General features: G+C 49.1%; 1 protein-coding gene across 1 annotated transcript in view; it reads left to right on the top strand.

Moving 5' to 3' along the window:
- The window catches only part of LOC140403203 (venom factor-like), a 259,736-nt gene that overhangs the window by 91,562 nt on the left and 147,081 nt on the right, over positions 1-21,093 (top strand). Inside the window, exons 19-20 of the mRNA XM_072490955.1 lie at positions 6,370-6,455; positions 19,007-19,146. Coding sequence (XP_072347056.1) covers positions 6,370-6,455; positions 19,007-19,146 — 226 coding nt within the window. The remainder of the gene's footprint in view (positions 1-6,369; positions 6,456-19,006; positions 19,147-21,093) is intronic.

Genomic DNA, 21,093 nt, shown 5'->3' with positions numbered 1-21,093 from the left:
AGCAATACGAAGCAGGTCAGACAGAAATTTGCCCAGCCAAAATGTGAGGGACATGCTGCCACTTCCCTCCCCTTCAAGTTCCTGAATAACATTCTTCAAATAACAAAGGAACTATTTACAAAAATATACAACAAGTGTCTCTCAAAACAGTCATTGATCGGGTGTCGGTCAGGGGACTTCTTACATAAGAACTAGGAGCAGGAGTAGGCCATCTGGCCCTTCGAGCCTGCTCAGCCATTCAATGAGATTATGGCTGATCTTTTGTGGAATCAGCTCCACTTTCCCGCCCGAACACCACAACAAACAAAGAACAAAGAACAAAGAAAAGTACAGCACAGGAACAGGCCCTTCGGCCCTCCAAGCCTGTGCCGACCATGCTGCCCGTCTGAACTAAAATCTTCTACACTTCCAGGGTATGTATTTCCTCCATTCCCATCCTATTCATGTATTTGTCAAGATGCCCCTTAAACGTCACTATCATCCCTGCTTCCACCACCTCCTCCGGCTGCGTGTTCCAGGCACCCACTACCCTCTGTGTAAAAAACTTGCCTCGTACATCTCCTCTAAACCTTGCCCCTCGCACCTTAAATCTACGCCCCCTAGTAATTGACCCCTCTACCCTGGGAAAAAGTCTCTGACGATCCACTCTGTCAATGCCCCTCATAATTTTGTAGACCTCTATCAGGTCGCGCCTCCACCTCCTTCGTTCCAGTGAGAAACCTTTATTCCTTTATTCTTCAAAAAAACTATCTATCTTTATCTTGAAAACATTTAATGAAGAAGCTTCAACTGCTATGCTAGGCAGGGAATTCCATAGATTCACAACCTTTGGGTGAAGAAGTTCCTCCTAAGCTCAGTCCTAAATCTACTTTCCCTTATTTTGAGGCTATGTCCCCTAGTTCTGCTTTCACCGGCCAGTTGAATCAACCTCCCCGCATCAATCCTATCTATTCCCTTCATAATTTTATAGGTTTCTACAAGATCCTCCCCCCCGCATCCTTCTAAATTCCAACAAGTACAGTCCCAATCTACTCAACCTCTCCTCGTAATCCAACCCCCTCAAATCTGGGATTAACCAAGTGAATCTTCTCTGCACACCCTTCAGCACCAGTACGTCCTTTCTCAGGTAAGGAGACCAAAACTAAACACAATACGCCAGATGTGGCCTCACTAACACCTTATACAATTGCAGCAGAACCTCCCTAGTCTTAAACTCCATCCCTCGAGCAATGAAGGACAAAATTCCATTTGCATTCTTAATCACCGGTTGCACCTGTAAACCAACTTTTTGCGATTCATGCACTAGCACACCCAGGTCTCTCTGCACAGCAGCATGTTTTAATATTTTATCATTTAAATAATAATCCCTTTTGCTGTTATTGCTACCAAAATGGAGAACCTCACATTTGTTAATATTGTATTCCATCTGTCTGACCCTAGCCCATTCACTGAAACTATCCGAATCTCTCTGCAGACTTCCGGTATCTTCTATACTTTTTGCTTTACCACTCATCTTAGTGTCGTCTGCAAACGTGGACACATTGCCCTTGGTCCCCAACTCCAAATCATCTATGTAAATTGTGAACAATTGTGGGCCCAACACTGATCCCTGAGGAACACCACTAGCTACTGATTGCCAACCAGAGAAGCACCCATTAACCCCCACTCTTTCTATTAATGAACCAATCCTCTATCCATGCTACTACTTTACCCTTAAAGCCATGCATCTTTATCTTATGCAGCAAACCTTTGTGCGGCACTTTGTCAAAAGCTTTCTGGAAATCCAGATATACCACATCCATTGGCTTCCCGTTGTCTTCTGCACTGGTAATGTCCTCAAAAAATTCCACCGAATTAGTTAGGCACGACCTGCCCTTTATGAACCCATGCTGCGCCTGTCCAATGGAACAATTTCCATCCAGATGCCTCGCTATTTCTTCCTTGGTGATAGATTCCAGCATCTTCCCTACTACCAAAGTTAAGCTAACTGGCCTATAATAACCCGCTTTATGCCTGCCTCCTTTTTCAAAAGGTGGTGTCAAGTTTGCTAATTTCCAATCCGCCGGATGTCTAGTGAATTTTTTAATTTATCACGAATGCATTTGCAATTTCCCTAGCCATCTCTTTTAGTACCCTGGGATGCATTCCATCAGGGCAAAGAGACTTGTCTACCTTTAGCCCCATTAGCTTGCTCATCACTATCTCCTTAGTGATAATAATCATCTCAAGGTCCTCACTTGTCATAGCCTGATCCCCAACAATCACTGGCATGTTATTTGTGTCTTCCACTGTGAAGACAGACCCAAAAAAACCTGTTCAGTTCGTCAGCCATTTCCTCATCTCCCATTATTAAATCTCCCTTCTCATCCTCTAAAGGACCAATATTTACCTCAGCCACTCTTTTTTGTTTTATATATTTGTAGAAACCTTTACTATCTGTTTTTATATTCTGAGCAAGTTTACTCTCATAATCTATTTTACTCTTCTTTATAGCTTTTTTAGTAGCTTTCTGTTGCCCCTTAAAGATTTCCTAATCCTCTAGTCTCCCACTAATCTTTGCCACTTTGTATGCTTTTACCTTCTGTAGCGCACAAAGACTCCGTGAGACGAATAGAGTGAAGTCGATGAGGCTTTATTAAGCGTGTCTGTTCCCCCGCAGCTCAATAGTAGAATGGCCTGCGGGGGAGGACTCCGGCTTCTTATACTCCGCCTTCAGGACGGAGCTAGAGGTCAACGGCCAACCAGGACCCGGGATCTGTCAGCCAATGACATTAGGGCTTCCAGTCCCACATGGCCCCTAATACATACTACCACACCTTCAATTTGATACTTTCCCTTATTTCCTCAGATATCCATGGTCGATTTTCCCTCTTTCTACCGTCCTTCCTTTTTGTTGGTATAAACATTTGCTGAGCCCTGTGAAAAATCGCTTGGAAGGTTCTCCACTGTTCCTCAACTGTTTCACCATAATGTCTTTGCTCCCAGTCTACCTGAGCCAGCTTGTCACTCATCCCATTGTAATCTCCTTTGTTTAAGCACAAAACACTAGTTTATGATTCTACCTTCTCACCCTCCATCTGTATTTTAAATTCCACCATATTGTGATTGCTCCTTCCGAGAGGATCCCTAACTATGAGATCATTAATCAATCCTGTCTCATTACACAGGACCAGATCTAGGATCGCTTGTTCCCTCGTAGGTTCCATTACATAGTGTTCCAGGAAACTATCGCGGATACATTCGATAAGCGCCTCCTCAAGACTGCCTTGACCGACCTGGTTAAACCCAATTGACACGTAGATTAAAATCCCCCATGATAACTGCTGTACCATTTCTACATGCATCAGTTATTTCTTTGTTTATTGCCCGCCCCACCGTAATGTTACTATTTGGTGGCCAATGGACTACTCCTATCAGTGACTTTTTTGCCTTACTATTCCTGATTTCTGCCCAAATGAATTCAACCTTATCCTCCATAGCACCAATGTCATCGCTCACTACTGCCCGGATGTCATCCTTAAATAACAGAGCAACACCACCTCCCTTACGAAAGAGAAAATGCTGGAAAACCTCAGCAGGTCTGGCAGCATCTGTAGGGAGAGAAAAGAGCTAACATTTCGAGTCCGATGACTCTTTGTCAAAGCTAACAGACAGAGAAAGTGGGAAATATTTATACTGTGGAGTGAGAATGAAAGATGAGTCAAAGCCACAGAAACCCAGGGAAACCGGGTGCTAATGGCCACAGAAACCAAGGGGAAAGAGTGCTAGGGACTGTTTAGCACAGGGCTAAATTGCTGGCTTTGAAAGCAGGCCAGCAGCATGGTTCAATTCCCATATCAGCCTCCCTGAACAGGTGCCGGAATGTGGCTACTAGGGGCTTTTGACAGTAACTTCATTTGAAGCCTACTTGTGACAATAAGCGATTTTCATTTCATTTTTTCATTAATGGCAGTCCCCAGGGAGAACAAAAGATGTGACAGGTCAAACAGTAGGGAAACTAACATCAGAGGATGAACTGTAGATGTGGGGGGAGGGGAAGGGGGAAGCAAAGAGGAGAAAGGTGAAGGAAAGGTGGATAAGATTGCGGGGGGGGACTTAAATATATATTAAGAAAGAAAGAAATGGTAAAAGACAGTTGAAATGAAATGGGATGAAAACAAATGGGTCGAGGTGGGGTAGAGCTGATCATCTGAAGTTGTTGAATTCGATGTTCAGGCCGGAAGGCTGTAGCGTGCCTAACCGGAAGATCAGATGTTGTTCCTCCAGTTTGCGTTGAGCTTCACTGGAACATTGCAGCAGGCCAAGAACAGACATGTGGGCATGGGAGCAGGGTCTTTTGTCAAAATGGCAAGCAACAGGAAGGTCAGGGTCCTGAATGCGCACAGACCGAAGATGCTCAGCAAAGCGATCACCCAGTCTGCGCTCGGCTTCTTCAATATAGAGGAGATCACATTGGGAGCAGCGAATACAGTAGACCAAATTGGAAGAGATCCCAAGGCCAAAACACTCATTCCAGGTTCAGCAGCGTTTCACTTGCATCCCTTCCAATTTGGTCTATTGCATTCGCTGCTCCCAATGTTGTCTCCTCTATAACGAAGAGACAAAATGCAGACTGGGTGATCGCTTTGCTGAGCATCTTCGGTCTGTGCGCATTCAGGCCACAGATCCGGAAATTCTCCGGCCAGATCCGGAGCTAAAGCTGGGGGCTTTACGCTGCGTGCCTACTAGCCCCCCACCAGACAGAGGATGGGTGCAGCATTTGCACCCCCCAGACACCCCCCGCAAGTGCCCCCAGTCCCTGCCAAAGCCCCCCTGCCCGCGGGATGGCTCCACCCCAACTGTGGCAGCGTTGGACTCTGACCACAGCCGCCATGCTGGGTTCACAACAAAAAAGGACAGGTGTTCCACGCTTCTGGGAAATCGGTCCATCGGGGGCGGAGCATCAGGGAAGGGCCCCAGGTGATGTCCTGAGGCCGTCCCGACGGCGTGCTGCGCCGCCCCCGATTTTGGCGCAGGAGGGGATTGTCCGGCCGATTCCCGAACGTGGTGCGTCATTCTCCGACCCCCCGCCGGGTCGGAGAATGGCCGTTGGCCGCCGTGAATCCTGCCCCCGCCGAAGCCTCCGGTACCGGAGATTGGGCGGGGCGGGAATCGGGCCGCGCCAGTTGGCAGTTTCCCCAGCATGCGCAGTGGGGAGAGTCTCTTCCTCCTCCGCCATGGTGGAGGCCGTGGCGGAGGTGGAAGGGAAGGAGTGCCCCCACGGCACAGGCCCGCCCGCGGATCGGTGGGCCCCGGTCGCGGGCCAGGCCACCATGGGGGCACCCCCCGGGGTCAGATCGCCCCGCGCCCCCACCCCCAGGACCCCGGAGCCCGCCCACGCCGCCTGGTCCCGCCGGTAAATACCAGCTTTGATTTACGCCGGCGGGACAGGCAATTTCTGGGCGGGACTTCGGCCCATCCGGGCCGGAGAATTGAGTGGGGGCTCCCGCCAACCGGCGCGGCCCGATTCCCGCCCCCGCCCAATCTCCGGTACCGGAGACTTCGGCGGGGCGGGGCGGGATTCACGGCGGTCAACGGCCATTCTCCGACCCGGCGGGGGGTCGGAGAATGACGCCCCAGAACTTGCATCGTTTTTTTTGGGCGTAAAACGCCACTGCTCCCACGCCAGCGTCAGCATTTAGTCTTCAAATCAGAGAATCCAGCCCTAGTTATCTACTGAATGAACTATGGCTGACATTTAAAGAATGATTCCACTCAGCAAACGTCCAATTTTAGTCTTAATTGTTTGGATTACTCATAAATGCTTTGCACGATCTTAAATAAACAATGCAGTTTATTGGTAGCATCAAATTAGGGCATCAATCTGCAGGAAAAAAATATTTTGATGTATCTATTCCCATAATTGATTTTACAAAAAAATACAGGGTTGACACCACAGGGCAGCACGGTAGCATTGTGGATAGCACAATTGCTTCACAGCTCCAGGGTCCCAGGTTCGATTCCGGCTTGGGTCACTGCCTGTGCGGAGTCTCCACATCCTCCCCGTGTGTGCGTGGGTTTCCTCCGGGTGCTCCAGTTTCCTTCCACAGCCCAAAGATGTGCAGGTTAGGTGGATTGGCCATGATAAATTGCCCTTCGTGTCCAAAATTGCCCTTAGTGTTGGGTGAGGTTACTGGGTTATGGGGATAGGGTGGAAGCGTGGACCTTGGGTAGGGTGCTCTTTCCAAGAGCCGGTGCAGACTCGATGGGCCAAATGGCCTCCTTCTGCACTGTAAATTCTATGATAACTAAAAAAATTCTATGAAGTCAAGGTGTTTCCAATGTAGGTCAAGATGTATTCAATGGAAATTTATTTTTGTTCTTAATCAGCCCTGTGACAAGCACGGTACTTGGCGTCCTTCAAGACTCAGTCACTACTTGGGAAATACAAGCTGTCAGTATGTCGTTACAGAAAGGTGAGTTATTTTCAGATTAATAGATACAGTCATAGACAGAGATGTTTATGTCTCTGTGCATTTTGGAATAAAGATGGACGGGGTTTAAAAATGTTAGGCAATATCCGATTTCAAGATCCAGCCCCCTCCCCACCCCTCTCCACCCCATTCCTGCCACATGAGGTTTTTATGGCCCCACAATAAGGGTGCAGGTCATGAGCCCACATTCAGTAATCCCGCCCATTGCCAGTTCCATTCCGGGCTGGGCATTTCAGATCCCTGATGTTTTCATGGAGTCAGGTCCATTTTGGGAAGGACATAGTTCATGGCACCTCAGAAGAGTTGTGAAGCACAGGGAACCCGAATTACAAGTGGAGAACCTAAACAAAACAATCAGCTGCTCCTGAAATTCTTTCATCGATTGGCTTTGAATTACAAAGCAAAGCCTGTATTCCATTTCGACAGTTAAATGCTATATTCGAAGATTGATGTGTTGCGGCTGATTATAGTGCTCTGTCCTGCAAAGGTAAATTGATCAGCATTGTGTAAATGTTAAGATACGTTAGAGCACTTTTCCAATTGGGAAGAATCATACAATCTTAGAATCACTACAGTGCAGAAGGAGGCCATTCGGCCCATCAAGCCTGCACTGACCCTCTGAAAGAGCACCCTACCTAGGCTCACACCTGCACCCCTATCTCCATAACCTGTCATGTGAGAGTACCTTTAAGAAATGGATGTTTTTTATAGAATAACAGTGGTGGGTGTACCTTTAAGAAATGGGTGTTTATTACTGCAGTGATGTCAGAGTGTGGGTGGTGCTGGACTGTCTGTCAGCTTTTAGTTTCATTTTTGAAAAGCTTGGGTGTGTCTGTGTTTTTTTTGGTTTTGTTTCAGTGTTGGAGCTGCAGTCAGCCACGGAATGCGTAATGTTGTTCTCTCTGCCATGTAAAGACTATCTCATGATCATTTGGTGAATTCAGAGTTATAACTGTTCTCAGTAATGAATTTAAACCTGATGTGCTTCTGTTAAAAGTGTTTTTTTTAAGTCTTATGGATGTTGAAAGGAAAGTAAGGATTACTTAGTGTTGTAGTCTTTGGTGGTTGTATTTGAATTGATGGTTGCTAAGATGTTCACTGTATGTTTTAAAAAGGTTAACTCGAGTTCATAGAATAAACATTGTTTTGCTTTAAAAAATACTTTTCGATTTCTGCTGTACCATACCTGTAGAGTGGGCCGTGTGCTCCCTATACCACAATCTAGTAAAAGTTGTGGGTCAGGTGAACTCCATAATACATTTTAGGGTTCTCTAAACCCTTGCCCATAAGAAACCCAATAACCCCACCTGACCTTTTGGACAGTAAGGGGCAATTTAGCATGTCCCATCCACCTAACCTGCACATCTTTGGACTGTGGGTGGAAGCTGGAGCACCCGGAGGAAACCCATGCACACACGGGGAGAACATGCAAGCCACACAGTCACCCAAGGCCAGAATTGAACCCGGGTTCCTGGGATGTGAGGCAGCGGTGCTAACCAATGTGTCACCATGCCGCCGTAAGTGCTCTCGTGCATTAAAAACTGAAGACAACATTGCTCGGAATCTCTAATGTAATTATCTGAAATGATTTAAAAACCTAGAGCCCTCATAAATTCAAACACAAACTTCAGCAACTTTCACTTGAGAGAAACGATCTCACCTGCTCTACGTCTTGACCGTTTTGATTAACAAAGTAATTAGAAAAAAAAGAGACCATCTATGTTTTACTTTTCAATCCACTCCATTGTTCACTTTGTTATAGTAGCTGAGTCCACATGTCTCATTTGGGGTGGGGGGGGGGGGGGGGGGGGGGGGGTGGTGGTGGTTGGGGGTGGCTGTTTTCATATTTTGTCTGACAGTGTTATGGGGCTATTAAGGGATGATCTGACTTTGATGTGATTAGTGAAATAAATGTTTGTTTTTACATCCGATTGGTGATTTGAGGCTATTTATATTTTGAAATAGGTTTCAATCTTTTCAGTCTCATGTATATTTGAGTGAGAGCTCTATTACATAGAGCTAGAAGTTCAATTTTGTTTATACCCTTACAAAAGACTTGGCCCCAATGGCCTGCTCATTGTGGATTGTGGATGAATGGTTAAACTTGGCTGAGTCCCAGTAAATGGAGATGGGCATTTCAGCTTAGTGGTCTGGCCATTCGCCCACCTCCATTGTAGCTTGGGCTTGCCCTCCTGATACCATCCTGAAAGAAAATATGGTCAGCTGGGACCTTTTTAAACGAGAAGGATCTGCCAGATTAGGAAGTTTCCTGACTTGAACTTCCTCCCTCCTCTCTGAAAATCGGTCCATTGTGTCATTATAGTAAAGAGGAGGCCATTAATCCCATACTGTCCATGCCAGCTCCCATAGAACAATCCAATTAATCCCATTCCCTTGTTCTGCCCCATAGCCCTGTAAATTAATTTCTCTTAAGTGTCACCCAATTTATTTTTGAATTCATTCATCAGCTCTCTTTCTACCACCCTCACAAACAGGGGGCTGGATTCTCCATTATTGGGACTATGTCCCCACGCCCAAAACGGTATAGTTGTACTCCTGAACATCCTGGATTAAAGGGACACGAATTCCCAGCCCTGCAGGGGGCTGGCAGGGACCTGGAGTAAATCTCGCAGCTTTCGGGTCAGAGGCCGTGCATGCACACGGCGGCGGCCTCATGTGGCCACGCCGTGCTCCATGGCGGACTGGGACCACAGACCTGGACCCGAAAAAGAGACCCCCCGATCGGCCATGCGCCCGACCCTCAACCCCGCACAATCATTCCCTGGCCTCCAATCATCCACCCCCGACCAGGGCGGCCGCGGATTGAGTCCGCAGCCGCCGAGCGAGTATCCCGACCGGCAGGACCAGGTTAGATCCACGCCAATGGAACTCCGGCCGGTCAGGGGCAGAGGATGTTAGAGCAGGCCTCTGGCTTTGGCCCCAGGCGGCGTGTCCGGTCCTGATTTTTGCATCAAACTGGATTCTCCGCCCCGGCACTGGCCCCGATTTCGGCGTTGGGGTATGGAGAATCCAGCCCAGGGTGTTTCAGGGGTTACATCTCACTGTATAAAGAAATTCTTCCTCACTTTCTCCCTTCACCTCTTGCCTAAAATCTTAAATCTGTCCCCTAATCCTAGTACTATCCAACAACACTCAAGAAGCTCAACACCATCCAGGACATAGCAGCCCGCTTGATTGGTCCTCCTTCTGAAGTGTTGGGTACTCTGATGCACAGACGAACCAACACGGTTGCGAATGGTACAACGCAGTTTTATTTCAATGAACTATTAACATATTAAACTCTGGTATTCAGCACATGGTGAACCTCTGAGTGGCTGGCAATGAGGTCTGTGCCCTGAGCCCTCTCCTGCTCAAGTGCCCAGGAAGTGTCGTGTTCCCTGCTTTGTACTGTGTATGCTCTTGTCCATGATTGGCTGTCGTGTTTTGTGTGTTGATTGGTCCGTTGATCTGTCCATCACTATGTGTGTATGTATGTGCTGTGATGTTCACCTGAATATCATGACTTCCCCCCTTTTTTACAGGATTATGTGCCTACGTGTTTATAAATAGAGATGTGTACTGAGTGTAGCTAAATGTGTGTGTGTGCAATATTTACAGCATGTACATGGGGCTTAGCTATATACAAGGGGCGATGTCGGGTGTGACATAACAACGAGGTTGTACCATAAACAAAGAACGGGGAAATGTTGAACGATAAAACAAATTGCTGTAACGATAAGAACATAAACATATTAACAAAGTGGTTGCATGAGTTCAATGTATAAACAGTCTCATAAGTCCAGTCTATTAGGTGGGCGACGAATTCGGGTTGACTGCCTCAAGGGTAGGTCTGGAACCACCGGCTGAGGAACGGGCCTGGCCACGGGCAACGACGGAAGGGGCATGGTAGCAGGCAGCTCCACAAAGTCAAAATCAGGAACAACAGGAGGGCACGGTGTCGGTGTAAGGTCTCGTAGCGAGCGTGGAAGCAGGCGAAGAGCCCGGCGATTGCACCTACGAACGGATCCATCAGGCATGCAAACCAGGAACGAGCGGGGAGCCACGCGTCGGAGAACTTCGGCAGGTGCTGACCAGCCACCTTCTGGTAGGTGGATGCGGACTTCGTCTCCAGGGGCCAGGGCGGGAAGGTCAGTTGCCCGTGTGTCATATGACCTCTTCTGGCGACCGCGCTCCAGTTGCATCCTGTGCAGTACCGGAGCATGGTCGATTGTGGGCGCCAGAATGGAAGGTACAGTAGTCCTGAGGGCGCGACCCATCAACAGCTGGGCTGGTGAGAGACCAGTGGCTAGTGGGGCCAAGCGATAGGCCAGCAGGGCGAGGCAGAAATACGATCCGGCAGCAGCAGCCTTACAGAGGAGCCGCTTGACAATGTGAACGCCCTTCTCCGCCTTTCCGTTGGACTAGGGGTACAGAGGGCAAGACGTCACGTGTGTGAAGCCATACGAGGCAGCAAACGATGACCATTCCTGGCTGGCGAAACAGGGCCCATTGTCCGACATGACCGTCATCGGAATGCCGTGGCGAGCGAAGGTGTCTTTGCAGGACCTTATAACAACGGACGACGTCAAATCGTGCAGGTGTATGATCTCTGGGTAGTTGGACATTGTAGAACTGCGGGCACTGCCCTTTGAGCCACCCTCCCGTCATGTGGCGCATCACACATTATAGAAGGGGGTCGGCCGCAGTCTCTCGGCGAATACGGTCCAGACTGGAGTTGTCAGCTGGCAGATTTGCCGATGTGAAGGCCACCTGCGCCTCGACCTGACATACGAACCCCTCCGAGTCTGGCGGCGTGCTCACTGCTCTCAATAGGGCATCCGCAATGATAAGGTCCTTCCCTGGGGTGTAGACCGGTTGGAAGTCATACCTCCTGAGTTTAAGTAGGGTGCGCTGGAGGCGAGGGGTCATCTCGTTCAGGTCCTTGTTTATGATGCTGACCAGGGGGCGGTGGTCAGTTTCAACAGTGAACCGGGGAAGACCATACACATAATCATGGAACTTGTCTAAACCGGTTAGCAAGCCCAGGCAATCCTTTTCGATCTGCGCGTAGCGCTGCTCTGTGGGGGTCATGGCCCGCGAGGCATACGTGACTGGGGCCCATGACGCAGTGTCACCCCACTGCAGGAGCACTGCCCCAATGCCGGACTGGCTGGCATCAATCGAGATTTTAGTGGCACGAGACATGTCGCAAAACGCCAGTACCGGTGCAATGGTGAGCTTGAGTTTGAGCTCCTCCCATTCCAGCTGGTGTGTGTGCTGCCACTGGAACTCTGTGGTCATTTTGACGAGGTGTCGCAGAGCTGTCATGTGGGAGGCAAGGTTGGGAATGAACTTCCCCAGGAAGTTGACCATGCCTAGGAAGCGTAGCACTGCTTTCTTGTCTGCCGGCTGTGGCATGGCTGTGAAGGCGCTCACCTTGTCTGCATGCGGACGGACCCCTGACCAGGAAATGTGGTCCCCCAGGAACTTCAGCTCGGTTTGGCCGAAAGAACACTTGGCTCGGTTAAGGCGCAGGCCATTTTCACGTATGCGTGCAAAGACGCGTTGGAGACGATAGATGTGCTCCTGTGATGTGGTAGACCAGATGATGACGTCGGCCACGTAGACGCGCGCGCCTTCGATGCCTTCCATCATCTGCTCCATGATCCTACGAAAGACCTCGGATGCCGAGATGATGCCAAATGGCATTCGGTTGTAGCAGAACCTGCCGAAAGGGGTGTTGAAAGTGCACAGCTTTTGGCTGGACGGATCCAGTTGGATCTGCCAAAAGCCCTTAGAGGCATCCAGTTTCGTGAATATCTTCGCTTGGGCCATTTCACTCGTGATCTCTTCCCATTTGGATATGGGGTAATGTTCCCTCATAATATTGTTATTGAGGTCTTTTGGATCAATACAGATCCGGAGCTCGCCGGAGGGCTTCTTGACACACACCATGGAACTGACCCACGGCGTGGGCTCCGTGACCCTGGATAGGACCCCTTGGTCCTGGAGATCCTGCAGCTGCTGCTTGAGGCAGTCTTTGAGTGGCGCAAGGACCCTGCGAGGTGCGTGAATGACCGGGGTGGTGTCTGGTTTAAGCCGAATTCTATAGGTGTATGGCAGTGTTCCCATGCCCCTGAATGCCTCCTGGTTGTGGGCGAGGAGCGATTGGAGCTGTGTGTTAAACTCTGCATCCAGGAAGTCAGACACTCCGTCTGGAGAAAGAGAGTGGACTCGTTGCACGAGGTGGAGAGCCTTGCATGCCTGTGCACCTAGCAGGGAGTCCTTCAATGAGCTGACCATCTCGAATGAGTGTGTGGCCGTGTGTGTGTTGTGTGTCACCTGGAGCTGGCAGGATCCCATAGCCGGGATAACGTTCCCATTGTAGTCGGCCATCCTGCACCGGGACGGCCGAATTGGTGGTCTGACCTTCATGGCGTAGAAGGCTGACCATGCTATGAGGTTGGCGGAGGCGCCAGTGTCCAGGCGGAAAGTTATCGGCGATCGATTGACCGTCAGGGTGGCACGCCATTCATCACCCGGATTGATCGTGTTAACTCGGTTCCCATCAATGACCGCAACACGGAAGGTGTCTCGGTCATCTGTGTCACCGGTCTGGATGTCGTCTGGGCAAGATTCGTAATGGGGAGGCTGAATGGTCCGCACGTCCCTGCGAGGTTGTCGGAGTTGTGGAAGATTGACAGGTTGAGCTGCTCGACAGTAGGCAGCGTAGTGGCCCACCTTGCCACAGAGTAGGCATTGTCGGGTTCTTGCGGGACATTGCCGCTTTAAATGTGCAGCTCCACAGTTGCTGCACGTCGTGACGTCATGACGTTCGTTGCGCCACTGCGCATGAGCAGTTCGGTCTTGCGTCGGGTGCGCCTGCGCATCACGTCCCTCAGTGTTGCCGTAGGTTTTGGCGCGCACAAGCGCGGGAGGCCTCGAAAAGCGCGCGAAATGGCCGACGTCGTCCGGGCCGCAGGCCAGGAGGAACTCGATCGCCTGGACCCGTTCGGCCTCGTGGGGCACCTGGCTCGCCGATCCTGCCGCGTAGGACCCCCTCCGCGCCAATTTGGTCGCCTGAAATTGTGCATTGTGGCTAGTCGCCTGAAATTGTGCATCGTGGCTAGTCGCCTGAAATTGTGCATAGCGGCTAGTCGCGTTTTCGTGCAGGACACAGGCTTCGATGGCGGAGGTTAAGGTGAGGCCTTTTATTTTTAAAAGCTACTGGCGTAAGGTGCCCAAGGCGACCCCAAGAACGTTCTGGTCCCGAATCATGGAGTCTGAGGTGGTGTCAGAACCGCAGGACTGCGCGAGGATGCGGAGATGGGTAAGGAATGACGGAAAGACCTCATCCTTACCCTGCAGGCGCTGCTGGAAGACATATCTCTCGAAGCTCTCGTTGACCTCGACGTTGAAGTGTTGGTCGAGCTTGAGAAGGACCGTCTTGTATTTGGATTTGTCCTCGCCTTCCGCGAACACCAGGGAGTTGTAGACATGGATGGCGTGCTGCCCTGCGGTGGTGAGGAGGATGGCGATCTTTCTGGTGTCCGAGGCGCTCTCTCTTTCGTTGGCTTCCAGAAAGAGCTGGAAGCGCTGCTTGAACAGCTTCCAATTTACGCCGAGGTTCCCAGCGACTTGCAGCAGCTGCGGTGTGTTGACGGTGTCCATGGCGCAGGATGTCAGATTTGTGGGTAGGTGTCAAATCACTCCTGGTATCATGAAGTGCTGGGTACTCTGATGCCAACCAACATGGTTGCGAATGGTATAACGCAGTTTTATTTCAATGAACTATTAACATATTAAACTCTGGTATTCAGCACATGGTGAACCTCTGAGTGGCTGGCAATGAGGCCTGTGCCCTGAGCCCTCTCCTGCTCGAGTGCCCAGGAAGTGTCATGTTCCCTGCTTTGTACTGTGTATGCTCTTGTCCGTGATTGGCTGTCGTGTTTTGTGTGTTGATTGGTCCGTTGATCTGTCCATCAGATCAAAGCGGGCTACAAAGCGAAGCCGAACAGTATCTCTGGCAGCAGCGCACCACTCCCCGATGAACTTAATGCATTCTATGCTCGGTTCGAGCAGGTAACCAACAATCCGCTGGCGTGTGCCCCAGCAGCCCATAATTCACCCATGCCCACCATCACAGCTTCCGAAGTCAGATTGGCCTTCCTGAAAGTGAACCCGCGGAAGGCGACGGGCCCAGACGGGATCCCTGGTCGTGCACTCCGAGCCTGCGCAGACCAGCTGGCAGAGGTATTCACGGACATCTTTAACCTGTCCCTACTCCACTCCGAGGTCCCTACATGCTTCAAGAAGACCACCATCATACCGGTACCAAATAAGAACCAGGCAACGTGCCTCAATGACTACCGACCAGTGGCCCTGACTTCAGTCGTAATGAAGTGCTTCGAGAGGTTGATCATGAAGCGCATCACCTCCATACTCCCAGAACGCCTTGATCCACTCCAATTCGCATACCGCTGCAACCGGTCCACATCAGACACCATTTCCCTGGCCCTACACTCATCCCTAGAGTATCTCGAAAACAAGGACTCCTACATTATACTCCTATTTATTGACTACAGCTCCACCTTCAACACCATAATCCCAGCCAAGCTCCTATCAAAGCTCCAAAACCTCGGACGTGGCTCCCCACTCTGCAACTGGATCCTCGATTTTCTGACCAACAGACCACAATCAGTAAGAATGAACAACAACACCTCCTCCACAATAGTCCTCAACACCGGCGCCCCGCAAGGCTGCGTACTTAGCCCCCTACTCTACTCCCTGTACACACACGACTGCGTGGCAAAACTTGGTTCCAACTCCATCTATAAGTTTGCTGACGATACGACCATAGTGGGCCGGATCTCGAATAACGATGAGTCCGAATACAGGAGGGAGATAGAGAACCTAGTGGAGTGGTGTAGCGACAACAACCTCTCCCTCAATGCCAGCAAAACTAAAGAGCTGGTAATTGACTTCAGGAAGCAAAGTACTGTACACACCCCTGTCAGCATCAACAGGGCCGAGGTGGAGATGGTTAGCAATTTCAAATTCCTCGGGGTGCACATCTCCAAAAATCTGTCCTGGTCCACCCACGTCGACGCTACCACCAAGAAAGCACAACAGCGCCTATACTTCCTCAGGAAACTAAGGAAATTCGGCATGTCCACATTGACTCTTACCAACGTTTACAGATGCACCATAGAAAGCATCCTATCAGGCTGCATCACAGCCTGGTATGGCAACTGCTCGGCCCAGGACCGCAAGAAACTTCAGAGAGTCGTGAACACCGCCCAGTCCATCACACAAACCTGCCTCCCATCCATTGACTCCATCTACACCTCCCGCTGCCTGGGGAAAGCGGGCAGCATAATCAAAGATCCCTCCCACCCGGCTTACTCACTCTTCCAACTTCTTCCATCGGGCAGGAGATACAGAAGTCTGAGACCACGCACGAACAGACTCAAAAACAGCTCCTTCCCCACTGTCACCAGACTCCTAAATGACCCTCTTATGGACTGATTTCATGAACACTACACCCTGTATGCTTCATCCGATGCCAGTGCTTTTGTAGTTACATTGTCTATGTTGTGTTGCCCTATTATGTATTTTCTTTTATTCCCTTTTCTTCTCATGTACTTAATGGTCTGTTGAGCTGCTCGCAGAAAAATACTTTTCACTGTACCTCGGTACATGTGACAATAAACAAATCCAATCCAATCCATCATTATGTGTGTATGTATGTGCTGTGATGTTCACCTGAATATCATGACACCTTCCACAAACATTCAATCCCTCCACAACTGGCGAATAGTAGCAGCCACGTGTACTGTCTACAACATGCTCTGCAGGAACTCACAAGCTCCTTAAGCAGGACCTTCTAAACCCATACCCTCTACCATCTCGAAGGACAAGAGTGGCAGATGCCTGGGAACCCCACACCTGGAGGTTTGCCTCCAAGTCACTCACCACCTTGACTTGGAAATATATCGACGTTCCTTCACTGTCGCTGGATCAAAATCCTGGAAATCCCTCCCTAACAGCACTGTGTGTATACCTACACATGCAGTTCAAGAAGGCAACTCACCACGACCTTCTGAAGGGCAACTAGGGATGGGCAATAAATGTTGACCTAACCAGCGACGCCCACATTTTGCAAATGAATTTTTAAAAAATAATATGAGCAGCTTTTCTTTATCTACTTAGCAAAATCTTTCATAATCTTGAACACCTCTCCTCAGTCTTCTTTGTTGCAAGGAAAATGACCCAAGTTACCTGAGCTAAAATCACTCCTGTTTTGAGCCATTCTCTCCTACACTCAAGGCCCTAACAGCCTCTCTAAAGTGTGGCGACTAGAACTGTATTCAATATTCTAGTTGTGGCCTAACCAGAGCTTTATACAGGTTAAGTGTAATTTCTTTACCTTTGTACCCAATGGGCCATAAATTCCTGGGTCCTCGAGTTGCATTCAGGGGTATCTCAAATATGCGCTAGAAAAGTTGACCCAGAAATTGTCCAGAAGCACTAACTTCCCCTGGACAATTGCGCTGTGCCAGAAACCATCCAAAAAGCAATTTAAATCACTAACATTGGATGGTTTTGCAATTTTATACTCAGAATTACCCTGAAAGAGTTAGAAGGGAGAAAAGAACACCTAACTTCAGAATAACGATTTTATACACCCAAAGCAGCCCCCCCCAGTCCCTCAGGGGATCCCCATACCCCCTCCCAGCTAAGCACATCACTCCCCCCAAAGTGTTTCCCACTTTAGCATGGGATTCCCCACCTCTCCCAACTCGAAACCCATGACCTGAATGACACCCAATCCGACTTGCCCGATCTGACCACTCTCCGATCTCAGCAACTCCCTCCGAATGACACCCCCAACTGACTCCACCACCAGCATGATCCTGACGGACTTCCTCACAGACCCGAACCTCCCACCCCTGCCCCCACCCGATCCAGGTCCGAACCAAATCACACCTCCTGATCCCTGCTCCCGTTTTCAGGACTCTCTCCTCCGCCCCCCCCCCCCCCCCCCCCCCGCGATGTATAGACACCCCACATCAATGAGGTTAAATACAACCTCCCCCAATGTCAGAACCCCCAGCACCCCCCTCCCCCTATCCTACACCTAGACCCAACTTCCCTGATAATTGGACACCCCCTCCGGATGTCCAGGTCCCCCTTCAAGTGTCTCCCAGTGTCCATGCTCTACTTCATTGATTATCCAAACCTCATGATAAGGTGATCAATCTTGCCTCAGTGATCCCCCATAGACACATGGTCCACACAGCCAACCTCTTTCCCCAACATCAGTCCCATCAATATTTCCTTCTAAGTTGGACTGGTCAGGAAATTCTCACAAACACATTTCAGAAATGATATTTGGATAATTAAATTACCCCTATATCACTCCTGTTTTACCTCCCACAGATTTGCTCCTGTATTACAGAATTGTTACAGCCAGGAGGCCTCTTGAGTACGCCAGCAGAGTGATTATCCCTTTTGTTTTCTCAACTCCAACCAAATGGATTCTGTCTTTGCCCCCTCGTGGACATTTTCTCTCTCCAACACTGCATTGCCTTCCCTGGGTGGAAAGATATCATGACCATTGGCAGGAATATAGTGAAAAATAGAAACAATAGTTTACGCCGAGCAGAGGATGTTGTAATCACAAGGCTCATATTAATCTTTCTCAGCAACATCACTGTCAGAATCTCCTGTACTTGTGGGACTCTGCCATTGTCTGATAAAGAAAATAACATTGTAACAGGCAGTTGGTGTTTTCCTAAACCTATACTATTATAAAAGCTATTTATATAACTTTTATACAAAGTAGCAAGTCAGGTTTGTAAAATGTAATGCTATTTTCAGTTTTACAGTTACTGCACTTTGGACATATACCTTTTTGAGACATTGGCCCAAACTTTCCAGTCTCTGGATTATTGAAGATACATACATCTGCTGTTCTTGTTATTCTGGGTGGTCGGGGTCACAGGTTTTGAAGATACTGATGGAGGAATCTTGGAAGGCTGCAGCTGTACATCTTGTGGATGATATTGTAAATCTGATGATTATAGGAGGACATTAGAAGATTAGGAGAACTAGAGTATTTAAAACAATGATGCGAGTGACAGTCACACTGAAAGACACACAATTCCATATGCATGGGGATGATAATAGTCACTCCATTCACAGATAAACTTAGCGACTAAGATGATTAACTTAAACATGTGGTGAATGTTATTCTAGCTTCACTGTTCCAGTTCGTGTGATGAGATAGCAGATCAGCCTTCAAAACATTAACAGTTTCTCTCTCTCCACAGATGCTGCCAGACCTGCTAAGCTTTTTACAGGATTTCCTGTTTCTGTTTCAGATCAGCCGGGATGTAGTTGTATGGAGGATCAGGCCACGGAGCTGAATGGCCAACTCCTACTTCTTATGTTCCTATGTATAAAGTGAACGTCTTTCTAAATTAAACATTGTGATGCCTTTTCCTAATTATGATGGTACCTTCCTGCAGGAATATGTGTTGCTGAGCCTTTTGAGCTCGTAGTGCAGAAGGATTTTTTCATTGACCTTCGACTTCCATATTCTGTCATCCGCAATGAACAAGTGGAAATTAGAGCAATCCTGTACAATTATGGTTCAAACACAATTCAAGTAAGTTTGGCAATGTCTTTATCTCATCAATGCATTTATACCATCTTTAAATGGGAAGATTTTCATTATTTTACTCATTCATGGAATGCAGGCAGTGTTGGGAAAGTGAGCCACCTTCTTGAACACAGCTGGATGGCTGCAGAAAGCAGTTATGAGTAAATTGTGCTGCTAGGATTTGCAGTCACAAAGAGACCAGACTGTGTTATTAGTGAACCAGATGGATTTTCACACCAATCTGGTAGTTTCAAGGTCAGCATTACTGATGCCAGGTTTTCATTCTAAATTTATTTAATTAAATTGCTCAGCTGTTCTGATTTAAGATTGCGGGCAGGATTCTCTGTTGTTGGAACTATGTCCCCACGCCGTCGTAAAAGCTGTGAAAAACTGGTGACAAAAGGACACATATTCATATCCCTGCAGGGGGCTAGCAGGAACCCGTCGTGAATCTAGCAGGTTTAGCTGCAGATACGGGCCCCCGCACTTCCGGGTCAGCGGTCACGTCGTGCTCCATGGCGGGCTCAGACCGCGGAGCTGGACCTCTTAAAGAGTGCCCCCGATCGGCCGCACGCCCGACGTGGACCGACCGCCCACGAATAGCGCCGTCCCATATAAGGCCCCCCGCCCTCCGATCGGTTGACTCCCGATCATAGCGGCTGCAGATTGAGTCCACAGCCACCACGCCAGTATCCCGAACGGCAGGACCACATTAGAAATACGCTGTCAGGACTTTGGCCGGTCAGGGGCGGAGAATAGCGGGTGGCCTCTGGCAATGGCCGCAGATAGGGGATACGCAGCGCAGAGTACTTTTTCTGGGGCCGGAGAATCGGGGAACCGGCGCCCTGTGGCCGGGTGAGCGGAGGCCGCTCAGAGACGATGCGGAGGCTGCAGCAGAGGAGCGGGCTGCAGAGGGGCAGGTGGCAGCCGCACAGGCTGGAGGGCCAGCCGCCCAACAGGCCGAGGAGGAGGAGGATGTGCCAAAGGAACACCGGATAAGGCCCCAGGTGTACCGCAACCGCATGTCATTCAAGGATCTGCTGACCAGGCACGCAGATGGAGACTGTGGATGAGCAGAGGGACTGTGAAACACATCTGCCAGATGATGGCACGCCTGGCACAACAGGGGTACGGGGGAGGACATCTGGTCCCTGTGACCGTCAAGGTGATGGTCACCCTCAACTTCTATGCAATGGGGTCCTTCCAGTCGCCAAGTGGGGACCTAAATGGGATCTTGCAGACATCGGTGCACAGGTGCATCCATGCCATCACGGAGGTCCTATATGCCCAGGCGTACCAGTACATCATGTGGGCCACGCCTACCAGGAGGCCCGGGCCGCGGTGTTCGCTACCATCGCCTGGATGCCCTAGGTCCAGGGGGTGATCGATGGCATGCATGCCGCCCTATGGCCATTTTTTATGAAGTAATTTCCCTCATCTCCCTTCTTTATCAGGACTGCCCGCTCAAAGAAATATAATGTGCCCTCAGTGCACGAGACACAATCTATGCTAAAATTATTCGTTTATATCCTGCTGACTACGCCAATTGTTGAAATCTACCATGCGGTTTAAGTGTAGTCTCGTATACACTTTTAACTCAGTAGAAATTCAAGCTACACATCTCGGGTGCGAAATGATACCTTTTATTGTGTCTATTGATTATAATTGAGTGTTTTATATATTCTTGTGGTTTCAAATCAAAAGTTCTCAGTAAGGTCCCTGCCAGCAGAAGGCTTTAAGATATATAATTAACTTAATGGTTTACAAACAAATTGAATTTTCAAAATACATTAATGGTTTCTTGCTCAAAGCAAAACAGCTTGTGCAGACTTTAGAGCTGGAGTAGAAATATGAAAATGCGAAATAAAGATAGCGAGTAGTTAGGTAAATAGTATAGAGTGATCGCAGAATGGAAAATGGCTGCCCGGACCTCTATCTGTAAGGAAAATGTTA

The sequence above is a fragment of the Scyliorhinus torazame genome, chromosome 27 (assembly GCF_047496885.1).
Source record: "Scyliorhinus torazame isolate Kashiwa2021f chromosome 27, sScyTor2.1, whole genome shotgun sequence".
In the NCBI taxonomy this organism is placed as follows: Eukaryota; Metazoa; Chordata; class Chondrichthyes; order Carcharhiniformes; family Scyliorhinidae; genus Scyliorhinus; species Scyliorhinus torazame.
Note: the sequence above shows the minus strand (reverse complement) of the source record. Positions and strands in the feature narration are given on the sequence as shown.